At 50.8% G+C, this 13,607-nt stretch overlaps 1 protein-coding gene across 1 annotated transcript in view; it reads right to left on the bottom strand.

The window, feature by feature from the left end:
* Nucleotides 1-8,846: 8,846 nt before the first annotated feature.
* RHOBTB3 (Rho related BTB domain containing 3) overlaps nt 8,847-13,607 on the bottom strand; it is a 49,559-nt gene continuing 44,798 nt past the window's right edge. The window contains exon 13 of the mRNA XM_064439567.1: nt 8,847-12,426. Within this exon, the coding sequence (XP_064295637.1) occupies nt 12,311-12,426 (116 nt within the window). The 3' untranslated portion in view covers nt 8,847-12,310. The remainder of the gene's footprint in view (nt 12,427-13,607) is intronic.

The raw sequence follows: 13,607 nt of genomic DNA, 5'->3' as shown, positions 1-13,607 counted from the left end.
TGTCTTGAAACAAAAAGTTTAAGGACTGTTTCAACTTGATGATGAGCCAAAAAAACCCACAGTATAAACCCCTTCTGAATTCTTCTCACTTTTATTTCTCTCATCCTTCCCCCGCCCTTTTTTTTGGTTTGTTTTGAAAGTTCATTTAAAATCTGTAGAGTAAAAGCTGTTGTTTATTTAAAGTCCAAAACTTTTATTTGATTTTTGATAAAGTTTATTCTTTCACATTTCCTGGGCAGTCCTCTTTACCCTAATTAGGAGTGAAAGAGAAGAAATCACAGGCTTTCTCCCATGATTGGAAATGAATGGGAAAGCAAAAGCTTCATTCTTGCCAAGTTTGAAGTCCTTTATCTCTTGGCAGAATAGCAATCTCGTATTTCAGCGAGCCCTAGATAAGTTAAGGTGACTTGTGCAAATTTCTGCAGGTTTATGGTTTTTCAGCACACCTTAACCCTCTCCTAGGCAAAGGGTAGTCCTTAAATATGAGAAGTTCAGTGCAGAGGCTTCCTGTATTGCATGAGGGGCTTTTTTGAAGCTGTTCTCACACTGAACTCGCTGCTTCCAGTCGTTTTATGCAGCCAGAGTTAGATAAGAAGCTTAAAATCAAATAGGAAAGTTTAATTGTATTACCATCCAGAAACAATGTCAGGTGAGGATGCTGTAGGAATTTTCTCATGCCTGCGCACACCATGAACATCTGGAGGTACAGCAGAACTGCTGCTGGAGAATGTGTTTTATAGAATTTGGAGATTTATTTTGGGGCAGTTTTGCTGAAGTTAAATTCTGTGCCATAAATAGAGTGCTCTGGCATTGGAGGGTCTCAGTGAAGAGCTGGAGTGCTGGAGTATTTGGCCTCCAACAGCACCTGCTACATGACTCTTTCCCAAGGGAAAAAAAAAGCTTATCTGTGCAGGCATGTAACTGCATATGTATTGCAAGCTGCACTGTGACAGGAAAACAGAAACAGCTAAGCACAAATGCTGGGTGTAAAATCCTTAGTCCCATGTAAACACAGACTCCCAGCATGGTGGGGGCTGGCAGGGCCCTCTGGAGCTCACCCCGTCCCACCCCTGCTGGAGCAGGCACCCCCAGAGCAGGGGCACAGGGCCGCGTCCAGGCGGGGGGTGAATGTCTCCAGGGAAGGGACCCCACAGCCTCTCTGGGCAGCCTGTGCCCCTGCTCTGGCACCCGCACAGGGAAGGGGTTTGTCCTCGTGTTCAGGGGGAACTTCCCGTGTTCCAGCTTGTGCCCGTGGCCCCTTGGCCTGGCGTTGGGCACCGCTGAAAAGAGCCCGGCCCATCCCCCTGACACCCACCCTTCAGGTATTTATAGGCACTGATGAGATCCCCCCTCAGCCTTCTCTTCCCCAGGCTGAACAAGCCCAGGTCTCTCAGCCTTTCCTCACAAGGGAGATGCTCCAGCCCCTGATCATCTTTGTAATACTGCAATTTTACCTCTGAAAAAGCCGTAATGCCTCTTGGTTGTGTGATTTAGTCTGAATTTACAGCTGGCCAGGCTATGGGCAGCTGGGACAAAGGATCAGCAAATTCTGAAATAAGACTGTGAGAATTTATGGTTCTTTGCCTTGTTCTTCACTTCAGGTAATGCTGGATGTCCTCCAGCACAGTCGTACCACACACTTGCAGACCTCCAGGCATGAAGCTGTAGCTCTTGAGGATCTCCATGGCGCTCCTGCAGTAAGGGCAGCCGGCCTTAATGAACACGGTCACTTGGCCGCTCCTGATTTTGCTCTCCACAAACTGGCTCGCCATGCTGCCCTTTCGAGGTGAGCAGGAGTGCTGCCGTCCACCAGTGAAGTTCACAGGCAGATGGGTGAGCAGCAGTCTCAGTCCGAGACATTTATGGGCTGCACAGTGCCTTCCTCCCTGAAAACTCCTCCCAGGGGGTCGTACTCTCCCCACCGGGCAATACCTTTTAAGGCAGCAACACTTTTGCTTTCTATCTGGCTTTATGGAAAATCCAAAGTGCCAAGCAAAGGAAGAGTTCAAACGCAGGATGGCACTCGGGTGCCATTTCAGTGCACGTGCTGTGGTCCAGGGTCCGCAGGAGCTGCTCACGGACCGATGCGCTGGCCGAGGCTGAGCTCCCACTCTTGTCCCTCTCGCCTCGCACGGGTTTGGTCATGCCTGCCCTGCTCCCAGCTCACCCGCTGCACGATGCTCAAGCCGCCTTGGGGACAGAACAGTCACTGGTGCCAAACAGCCATCAGACATCGGTTCCTAAAGTGCCTAAACAGCTTGTCAGCCTCGCTTCAGTTGCCAGTGAGTCTGTGTTTTACCCCAGACATGAACTAAGAACCAAAAGTGTTAGAAACTGCACCACTTCCTCTTTTAGTCAAAAAGAAGATTGTATTATATGCGCGTGGCAAAGGATATCTAACCTGAGAGAATATTGAGTGAAATACATAAGAAGCATGAGAACAAAAGATTAGAAGCTGAAAAAAAAGAGAGAAAGAGAGACGGTAAAGACAGATTTGGAAAACAAAAGAGGAAAATAACAAGTGCAGCGTTTACAGGTCTCGGGCAGGATATTGCCTTGCATGAACAGGATTTAGTGGAGAAAAAGGGCCCAACACAACCAACATGCCACGCGCGTTACCTCCCTTTTTCTGAAGCTCTGCGACTGCGCAGAAGACAAACATTCGCCAGAGCGATGCCCAGAGGAGCCCCGGCGCTGGGTCACACCGCTGGGGAGGGGCTGTGTCGCTTGTTCCGGGGCCTCCACCTGCCGCCCTGTTTCCATCAATGGCTTTTCCTTTGCTACCTCCTACAGTCAAAGCCTTATGTGGCCAAGCGCTGTGCTGATGGTGGAAGTCGGAAATAATTGGACCTGCGAGGCGTGGTTGTGTTTCGGGGACGGTGGCATTAAGTGTGGTTTGCGTTTCCCTTCTTCTCACAGTTCCACAATTCTGACTGCCTTTCAACTTGGCTCCTTCACTTTATTGCTACTAACTACCTCATCTTCAGTCAGAAGCCGGAATTTCAAGATCTTTCAGGTAATTTATCTCTTCCTTTTAAATGAAGAGGGTTTTTCTCAGTTCTGCGTAGATCACAAGCGAGCTACTGGACAAGAGCACTTGTGCGTGAGACGACGATTAGGCCTCCCTTAGGCTACGCAGTCTGATCCCGTGCAGAGCCCGGCTGAGCCGGGTGTCACCACCGACTGTGGCACCAGCTTGGGCACGAGAAGAGCAGCAGAGCCGGCAGCCGCCTGCCCTTGCCGTTTGGTTCCCGTGCTGATGGCCACGTTCCCACCCAGAACTGAACCGGCTCGGGCGGTTGGTCGCTGGACGTCAGCCCCTCCACCTCAGGTGCCTGAGTTTGTTTAGCCTGTGCGCTTGAATCAAGTCAAGAAGAGAGCCACGTCTGACGCCTGCTCCTTGAGGGTTGGGGCTTCCTCTGAAGGAAGCAGGACTCTTATGGTGCCTCCGGCAGATCTCACAAAATCAAGTAACTAACGCCCAGTAAATAAGCCCAGGTTCTTCCAGGGAACTGAGATTTATTTTCCTTCACAGTGTCTTGTTTCCTGACACGTAACTCTAGAAAGTCTTGCTCCGTAGCTGTGGGGTTTCTCGTCACCCCGATGAAGGTGATCTTGACGGGTGCATCTCTCTGACCCACGGTGAGCTTTCGAGCGTTGCTGGGGGCCAGCGTATTCCAGAAGGGATTCTTCTTAGCAGTGAGCCGAAGCTCTGCTTGCTCCAAAGGACACTAAAGGTCGTCTTCTTTCCTCGGTTGCGAGGCTCACGTATGTGTGTGTGATGATGGGGGACTTTGTAGTCGCCAGGACCAAGGACAGGAGATGCAGGCCCTCGCTGCTTTCTTTGGGCCTGGAATGCATCTCCCAGTCGCCCATGTGCGTGTCTTCTGAAACGGCCCTTTTGCACCGCCGGACCTGGATGAAACGCGAAAGAGCAGGGCAGCCGGGCTGGCGGGTGTCGCCCACTGGCGGGTTTGCTCCCCAGCGACTCGCTTTGCCTCCCTTCCCGCCGTCCAGGTGTCAGGCTGTGCTCGGCAACGCTCCGCGGCATCTTCCTCGCAGCTGGGCTCGGCCTCAGCCACACTGAGGTTCTGCCGAAGCGGCAGGCGTCGGGTCGCCCTCTCCATTTGGTCAAGGCGGGAGCTGACCCTGGCTCCCCCTTGCGAGGCAGGAGAGCACAGAGACCCGGTGGCTCAGGACCACTGTGGGGCTCAGTCTGGGCACGTCTGCTTGCCCGTTTCCCAGTTCCCCAGCGTGATATCACTTTGGCAGTATCACTTATTAATAGGGTTTTTATTCTGCTGTGAAATAGTAACAGCAGCGCTTCTGCCCCCACATTGCAGCGACCCTGATGGATGCCGGGCTGCGAGTGAGCCTGCCGTGAAACTTACGCGGTGCTGCTTCCCTTCAGCATCACTTACCGGCACTCGCCAGCACGCGCTCTGACGGCGCCCGAGCATCTGGGGGATGAGCTCTAGGGTCTCGCCACACCAAATGTCTGTATACGGACGTAGGAAGTAAAGAGAGGTGCACAGGGTGAAACCGCTGTGTCCCAGTTTGCACAAAAGCCTCACTGGCCCATTCCGATGGGTGCACGCTTCCCGGACAGGCAGCAGCAGTTATGGGTGGCTAAGCTTCCTCGCTCGGGACTGGACGGCACAGATTCCCGCGGGGCTCAGGGAGAGCAGTGCACCACGAGGCAGCGGCTCTCCAGGGGTGCTCCAGCAGCTGAAATCTGCAGAAGCAGCCCCGTGCTTTGCACAAGGCAAATGGAGGGCCCTGCCTGCTGCCCACCTATGCTGCACCTTCCCCGGCCTCAGCCACTCTGCACTGCTGGTCTCTGCGCTGCGCTGCAGGTTTATCCTCTCCGCTGCTGGTCTCTCCTCTGCACTGCTGGTCTCTGCTCTGTCCTACAGGTCTCTGCCCTGTAGGAGGAATGTAACTCATGTAAGCATAAGTTAACTAGATATATAGGCAGGTGTATCCCCTTTTTGCCTTCCCCACCTTCCTAATTGCCTCTGCAGAGCAGCGTGAAGGTCTGGATGTGGAATGCCCATCCATGGACGTAGTGGTTGATTGTCCTTTTATACCAGAGGTGTTCCATGGTCAGAAAGGCTGATCTCCTGTATCATGCCCACCTCCATGAGGAAGAAAAGGTGGGTTATAGTTGTAGACACTCCCTTCTGAGGCAAACCAATGGTCCAATATGCCGGTCAGACCCTCCTCTTAGGCAATTCTGCTGCCTCCCTGGGGCCCAGGTTAAGGACATCACTAGGAAAACTCCTAGCTCTTTATGGGCCTCAGGCTATTACCCATTACTGCTTTTCCATGTGGGTGGCAATGAAGATAAAATGCATAGTCCAATGGCAATAAAAAGAGACTTCAGGACCTTGGGACAGTTGGTGAGGGAATCCAGAACACAGATAATTTCTTCCTCTAGCCTTCCAGTTGTGGACCGCAGCATTGGAAGAACCAGACAGGCCCAGTCTACTTATACATGGCTCTGTAGCTGGTGTCACTGCCACAATTTTGGGTTTTTTGGTGATCTACATGGGTAGCCTCAGATGGGATTCACCATTCTCAAAGGGAGAAGACGGTCTTTGCTCATGAGCTAGCAGGGCTCACTGACAGCTTTAAACTAAACTTGAAGGGGGAAGGGGATGATATCAGGCCTGCCCATAATAACCACTGGATGACACGCCAAGGTTAGAGGGATGGGGTGCTAGAGAGGGCCCTCAGCCTGTTGCTCTGAGACGTGCTGGGTACACTGCAGCACACTTGAAGTGTTATGGAGATGAGCCAGGGACTTCTGAGGTAGTAGAAGCCAACAGGGAAACACTGGTGAAATACCTCAGAGGAACTTAGGGGTCTTCCTTTAAGAAGGTGACAGGGCTGACAGCCCAGCTGAGGTTCCTCTATGCCAATGCACACAGCGTGGGCAACATACAGGAGGAGTTGGGAGCCACTGTGCTGCTAGAAAGCTATGACCTGGTTGCTGAAACACGGTGGGATGAATCCTGTGACTGGAACGTGCCTATCGATGGCTAGAGGCTGTTCAGGAGGGACAGGGGAGGAAGCAGGGGCGGAGGCGTTGCCCTCTACATCAAGAAATCGATGCGGTGTGAAGAGCTCTCTCGGAAGAATAGCCACGAGCAGGTCCAAAGCTTATGGGTACGCATCAGAGAGAGCGGCAACAAAGGGAACCTTGTGCTTGGTGTCTACTACAGGCCGCCTGATCAAGGGGAGCCTACTGACGAAGCCTTCTTACTCCAGCTACAGGAGGCTTCCTGCTCGCAGGCTCTTCTCCTACTGGGGGACCTCAACCACACCGACATCTGCTGGAAAAGTAGCATTCCAGGAGATTCCTGGAGTGCACCGAGGAGAAATTCTTAAGCCAGGTAACAGACAGCCCTACCAGAGGGAATGTAATAATAGACCTGATGGTCACCAATGCAAGTGAGCTCATTGGTGACATCAAGACTGGCAGCAGCCTGGGCTGCAGTGATCATGCACTCATGGAGTTCGCAGTCCTGAGGGATACAGGAAAGGTGAAGAGTCCAGCGAAGACCCTGAATTTTAGGAAAGCAAACCTCCAGCTTTTCAAGGAGTTAGTCCGTACGACTCCCTGGGAGATGGTGCTCAGGGGCAAGGGAGCAGAACAGAGCTGGCAGACCTTTAAGGACATGTTCCATGCAGCACAAGAGCTGTCAGTTCCCGGGTGTAAGAAATCAGGCAAGGAAGGCAAGAGACTGGCATGGAGGAGTTGAGACCTGCTGGTCAAACGAAAGGGGAAGAAGGACATGCAGAGGCAGCGGAAGCAGGGACAGGTACCCTGGGAAGAGTATAGGGACGCTGCCCGGTTGTGTAGGGATTGGGTCAGGAGGGCCAAGGTGCAGCTGGAGCTGGATTTGGCAAGGGATGCAAAGAATAATAAGAAAGGCTTCTACAGGTACGTTAACCAGAAAAAGAAAGTCACAGAAAGCGTAACCCCCCCGATGAACAAGAATGGTGACCTAGTATCAACAGACGAGGAGAAGGCTGAGGTCCTCAACAGCTTTTCTGCCTCAGTCTTCGCTGGTAACCTCCTTCCTCACCCCTCCCACGCCAATGGACCGCAGGATGAAGACTGGGGGGATGAAGACCCTCCCACTGTAAGGGAAGATCGGGTTCATGACTGCCCGAGGAACCTCAACATACATAAGTCTATGGGACCTGCTGAGATGCATCCCAGAGTCCTGAGGGAATTGGCTGATGGAGTTCCCAAGCCACGCTCCACGATATTTGAAAAGTCATGGCAGTCAGGGGAAGGCCCTGGGGACGGCAAGAAGGGAAACACTGTGCCCGTATTTAAAAAGGGTAGAAAAGAGGAGCTGGGGAACTACCGGCCTGTCAGTCTCACCTCTGCCTGGGAAGATCATGGAGCAGATCCTCCTAGAAGCTCTGCGAAGGCACATGGAGGACAGGGAGGTGATCTGGGGCAGCCAGCACGACTTCACCAAGGGCAAGTCCTGCCTGACCAACCCAGTGGCCTTCTATGGTGGAGTGGCTGCATCAGTGGACAATGGAAGAGTTATGGATGTCATCTGTCTGGACTTCTCTAAGGCCTCTGACACTGCCCCCCACAGCATCCTACTCTCTCAACTGGAGAGATACAGATTTGATGGGTGGACTGTTCAGTGGATGAAGAACTGGCTGGATGGTGGCATCCAGAGGGTTGTGGTCAATGTATCAGTGCCCAGAGAGAGACTGGTGATGAGTGGTGTCCCTCAGGGGTCTGTACTGGGTCCAGTACTGTTTAATGTCTTCATCAGTGACACAGACAGTGGGATCGAGGGCACCCTCAGCAGGTTTGCAGGTGACACCAAGCTGAGCCGTGCCGTTCACACACCAGAAGGACACAATGCCTTCCAGAGGGACCTGGACAGGCTGGAGATGCAGGCCCATGTGAACCTCATGGGGTCCAACAAGGCCAAGAGCAAGGTCCTGCACGCGGGTCGGGGCCACCCCCGGTACCAGCACAGGCTGGGGATGGGGGGATGGGGGGATGGAGAGCAGCCCTGCGGAGAAGGGCTCGGGGGTGCTGGGGGGCGAGAAGCTGGACGTGACCCAGCAGCGTGCGCTGGCAGCCCAGACCCCCAGCCGTGCCCGGGGCTGCATCCCCAGCAGCGCGGGCAGCCGGGCGAGGGAGGGGGTCCTGCCCCTCTGCCCCGCTCTGTGAGACCCCCCTGCAGCGCCGCCTCCAGCTCGGGGCTCCTCAGCACGGGACAGACACGGGGCTGTGGGAGCGGGGCCAGAGGGGGCACAGAAATGCTCCGGGGGCTGGAGCCCCTCTGCTGCGAGGCCGGGCTGGGAGAGCTGGGGTTGTGCAGCCTGGGGGAGAGGAGGCTGCGGGGAGACCTTATTGGGGCCTCCCAGGGCTTAAAGGGGGGCTGTGGGAGGGATGGGAGCAACCTCTTTAGCAAGGCCTGCTGTGACAGGACAAGGGGTGATGGCTTTAAACTAAAGGAGGGTAGATTTCAAATGGACATTAGGAAGAAATTTTTTACGCTGAGAGCGGTGAAACCCTGGCCCAGGTTGCCCAGGGAGGTTGTGGATGCCCCATCCCTGGGAACGTTCAAGGTCAGGTTGGACGGGGCTCTGAGCGACCTGATCGAGTTGAAGATGTCACTGCTCATTGCATTGGTCCCTTCCAACCAAAAATATTCTTTGATTCTATGAACCTAATAAGTTACAAAAAATTTTCAGTGTAATGCTCACATCTTCTAATGCACATGGGTAAATAATCATGAGACTGACTAGAGAAAATTTTTTATTTTGTAACAAAATTTTACATACTCAGTCTAAAAAAGTACATTTAGTCAGGGTGTATTAAAAGAAAAACAAACAGGAGTTTCATCATGTGCCTAACAAAACAGCTTTTCTTCTAACAGTGTTTTTTCAAATCAAATACAACAAGGACTAAGGGACAATAGCAGAGACATTTTAACTGTCATGTGGAAAACATGATTAGTGCAGGAAGCTTTCTTTGTTAGTCTCTATGGGACAAGCATACATATATACCAGTACAGCAAGAATTATATGGTGCAATCCATTATTCAAAAAATATCTTCTAAAAGTGGTTTTTGAGCTCTATTGAAGGAGTCAAAACTCCACTTAAATCCAAGTCTGAAACTGTAATCCCAAACCCTCTAAGACCTGCTAGGGGCACCTGAGTTTGCCAATAGCCTTCTTCCTTGACCCCAACGTTGCCAGTGCCCTGGAAGTTGGGCAGATGCTAGGACCAGTGGAAACCTTCCTCTCAGATATTTTACTTTTTTCAAAACCACTAGCCTAAATCACTTTTTTGTAGCTGGTTCCTCATTTCTACTTCATACCACAGAAAAAAAATAATTACATTTTTTTAATACCATGGAGATTTTTACTTTTAACATACAAAGTTATTCACAATTAGCAAACTCAGTACTGCCCTAATTCCTGACTGTTCATGATGAGTATGGTCTTAAAGCCTCCACTAAAAAAATTACTGACAGCATCATGATCTACTTTCAGTCACATTTCCGAATGCTAAAGTATCAGTTTTAAAAATAGCTTTAAGATAATCACATTTTTGCAGAAAATCATCATACAGAATAAAAATAAGAATTTATAAGTCTAAGAATTTAAATTTATCAGATGTTCTGTGTTTGCAAGGACAGTACATCTGCACCTGATACAGGCAGCATAATGGAGATACTTTGTAACACGGAAAGCTGTTTTAATAGTAGTATGCATTAAGCTGTGAATGAATAATAAACATTTTTTTTCACTGCCTGGCTTCTCAGTATAAAACCTGTGGTTGCCACTGACTAAAAGACATAATAGCAAAATATTTTTCTTGGTTGGACAGAAAGTGTTTTTATTTCCATTAAGCCTATTTTTAAATGTCTATAAAACATTTTCAGAATGTTAAAAATAGTATTTTGTTGTTTGTTATCTGTACTTAAATTATTGGCAACTGACTTCTAGCAAAAAAACTGGGAAAGCTTGCAAAATATTAAAAATTTAGGGCTACAAGTAAAGGCAGACAAACATTCAGACAACTTTAGTAACAGTTTTGTACAAGAAGTCAGTATTCGGCATAGAAACCATAATTTTGTTAACTGAGGAGGCCGCTGGTAGAAGCCCATGCTGTGACTGAGCATGCAGTCAGGTGTCCAGGCAAGATGTAGCTCAGCTGTACGGTCATTTTTGTTTATGGCTTTATGCTTAAAAAAAAGTTTTATTCATATCTATCCAGTTAACATGTGCTTTAAGTTTTTGATTTCTACTATAATGATAGGAAATGACCTTTATTCACACTTAAGTTCAATACGTGTAACTTCCCTACTCATTTCTTGCTGCAATGTTTTCAGTTTTCTTTATTCATCTTGAAAAAGCAATGTACTGCTCTGTATTTCAGACTCCTTATATGCAAGACATATATAAGTACATCTCATCTTTTAAAGGACGTTAGGATCTCCGGAAGAAAAGTCAAAAATAAAAAAGATTTATCATTTTTACATAAAGATAACCTCAGAATTTGGAGGCTGCAGCAGCCAGCTGAGTCACAAGACCTTTTTTTTGTGTGTGTGTCCAAAACCATGACGGGAAGTACCCTCTCTCGACTGCTGCAAAATATCAACAGAAAAAAAAAAAATCACTCAACGCTGGTGTGGAATTTGAAAAGAGCAATGACCTATAAAAACATGTGGAAATGTAAAAAACAATTCGTATAAGCAGAAAGAGGATTTGCCTCCAGCAACCTGCTGTTCCATCGTCATCTCGCGCTGCAGTTCCCAGGTACTTTTGAGATGGGTCTGCTGTGGACATGGTGGAAACATGACTTAACTTTTTTCAGTGTCTTCTCTTTGTCTTTCTGGGCTCAGACTACATACCAGAATTGAAAGCGTCAGGCAAAGCAGAATTAAATGTACAAGAATGACAGTGAAGAGTTCCCTTCCTTGACAAGATTCCACTTACAGGAAAGCACCTATGCTCGGATGAGCAGCCTAATGTAAAGGCTGGGTTCATTTTGTCACTACCACACACTTCTAAGTTAGTGGCACGACAGAAGAATGATTTGGGGGAAGAGAGGTCTCAACAGCGTCTGCAAGGGTCGCCCCAGTCATAATACTCAGGATTTATCTGTCCTATCTGAGAGAGAATCCTTACAGCCGGCAGATCTGATCAGGTTTGCATCAGACGGTGTTAGCTGTGAGCACGGGAGGAGAGCTGCGTTTAAACCGAGTCCCTGCTGGGGAGGGTCGGGCTCAAAGTCCCGCCACAAGGGCCGACTCCTCGCAGGACTGGCGTACCCGTGAGGGTCGCCTCCCTCCTCGCCTGGCCGCCACGTCAGACACTTATGCTGCCCGTGGGGACCGAGGATTACCAGACCCACTCGGCCCAAACGAGTCGCTCGTGCCAGCAAAGTGTCTCCCACAAACCCTACAACTGGCTGTCGACCCCCTGCCCTTCCCCCCCAGCCCGGGACCAGCACCGTACGGATACGCTCTGAGCGGGCTCGGCTCTTCCTGACTTGTTTCCTTTGGGGTGAAAAACGCAGCATGACCAGAGTAACAACGGTGCTCTAGAGACCATCAAAACAGACCTTCTTCTGCTACGTACTCGGAAGAAAAATGATTTCATTTTCTAGGGATTTGAGAGGGACTAGAGTATATAGGGATGCTGAGGCATTCCCAGGGTTAAAACATCCACTCGTATGACCGTAAGAGTCTCGGTAAAAGGAACTGCAGGTGTGGCTCGAAGTAGAAAATGAGTAGTAACTAAGATGCTTGTTAAGCCTGCCCTTTATTTTGCAAACCGACAGAGGCTGGTGTCAATTTTTGCATGCTTTGGCATACTTAAGGAACTGAGGGGTGGGCTTCTCGGCTTCCCTGCACTGCTGCTGTGCCCCTGCTGAGCACAGGTCTCCAAGAGGAGCTGTTTTAGCAGCCAAGGATCACCCTGAAAACCCATAAAATAACCAATAAAGGAAGTAGGAGGGGGATCAGATGACCGTCATGACTCCGTCCCCCACTACATTGCATCCCCACGGGTGTGAAATCCTTGTGCTTGAACGAAATCTTGGTGATACATTTCTCAGTGCTTGAAGGAAAAAAGTAGCATGGTTTATTATCAAAGCAAGGAACATTAGTAAGTGCGCTACAGCATGGCATAGGGTGTTCCCGGGAGACGGTATCCGGTTTTCCTCTTGACATGATTTTTACACTCTGTATAATTCCCAGGCAGAGGTCTCCCAGTCGAGGTGCGCTCTGCGCATGCTCAGGCTTCTCTACATCACCGTGCAATGGCATTTCTGGGAGTGGACATAGTTCCTGTAGTCAGCAAGCTGCTTCAGGTACAGACTGGAAGGCCATCTGTGCATCTCTACAAAATGGCGCTCCTCCACTAAAACAAAGCAATAAAGGAAGTAAATGTCACATCCAAACACAGAGCACAAGTGCGCAGGCTGCAGGAAGTCTTTTAAAAGAGGCTAAAAAGCATTAGGGATAGAAACAGGGCCCGGAAAGTCAAGAGACCGCCGTCCGCTTTGCCGAGATCTCGCTATGGTGCAGACACAAGGGTTACCGCACCGTGTTCCCTCCCTGTTCAGTTAGCAATACGGGGGTCGCTTCACAAACGAGCACAACACTCGTTAAAGAGGGCAGTGAGATTATCCTAGAGATGAATATTCTTAGTCCTTAGAAGACAACGAGAGCTGCAAATCAGCTGTGAGGGTTCGTCTGCGCCGCAGCCGCACGAGGGAGGGTATCCCACGCCCCAAGCCAATCGCTTGTCTCGAGAGAATCACAGCAAGGAAGGTAAGGAGGGCCACTGAGAACTCAGGAGGAGTTTTATCTTTCCGTACGCCTGCTTTCTGTCACTGACAGGATCACAGCTCAGTGGCTGTATCCATCTTACTCAGAGCAGTGCCCTTTCCCTGAGCAGAAGTGTGCCTTTTCGTCCCCCAGCTGAGACTTTCCTGAGTTGCCGCAGCAGTGCTTGCCCCCTCCTTGCTGTGAGGCTGAGCAGGACAGAGGGAGTGCAGAGACCAGCAGCGCAGAGACCAGCAGCGCAGCGCAGAGACCAGCAGCGCAGCGCAGAGACCAGCAGCGCAGAGACCAGCAGCGCAGCGCAGAGACCAGCAGCGCAGAGACCAGCAGCGCAGCGCAGAGACCAGCAGTGCAGTGCAGAGACCAGCAGCGCAGTGCAGAGACCAGCAGCGCAGTGCAGAGACCAGCAGCGCAGTGCAGAGACCAGCAGCGCAGAGACCAGCAGCCCAGTGCAGAGACCAGCAGCCCAGTGCAGAGACCAGCAGCGCAGCGCAGAGACCAGCAGCGCAGTGCAGAGACCAGCAGCGCAGAGACCAGCAGCGCAGCGCAGAGACCAGCAGCGCAGAGACCAGCAGCGCAGAGACCAGCAGCGCAGCGCAGAGACCAGCAGCGCAGAGACCAGCAGCGCAGCGCAGAGACCAGCAGCGCAGCGCAGAGACCAGCAGCGCAGAGACCAGCAGCGCAGAGACCAGCAGCGCAGCGCAGAGACCAGCAGCGCAGAGACCAGCAGCGCAGAGACCAGCAGCGCAGAGACCA

The sequence above is a fragment of the Phalacrocorax carbo genome, chromosome Z, assembly GCF_963921805.1.
Source record: "Phalacrocorax carbo chromosome Z, bPhaCar2.1, whole genome shotgun sequence".
Classification (NCBI taxonomy): Eukaryota; Metazoa; Chordata; class Aves; order Suliformes; family Phalacrocoracidae; genus Phalacrocorax; species Phalacrocorax carbo.
This window is presented reverse-complemented; position numbering and strand designations above follow the sequence as displayed.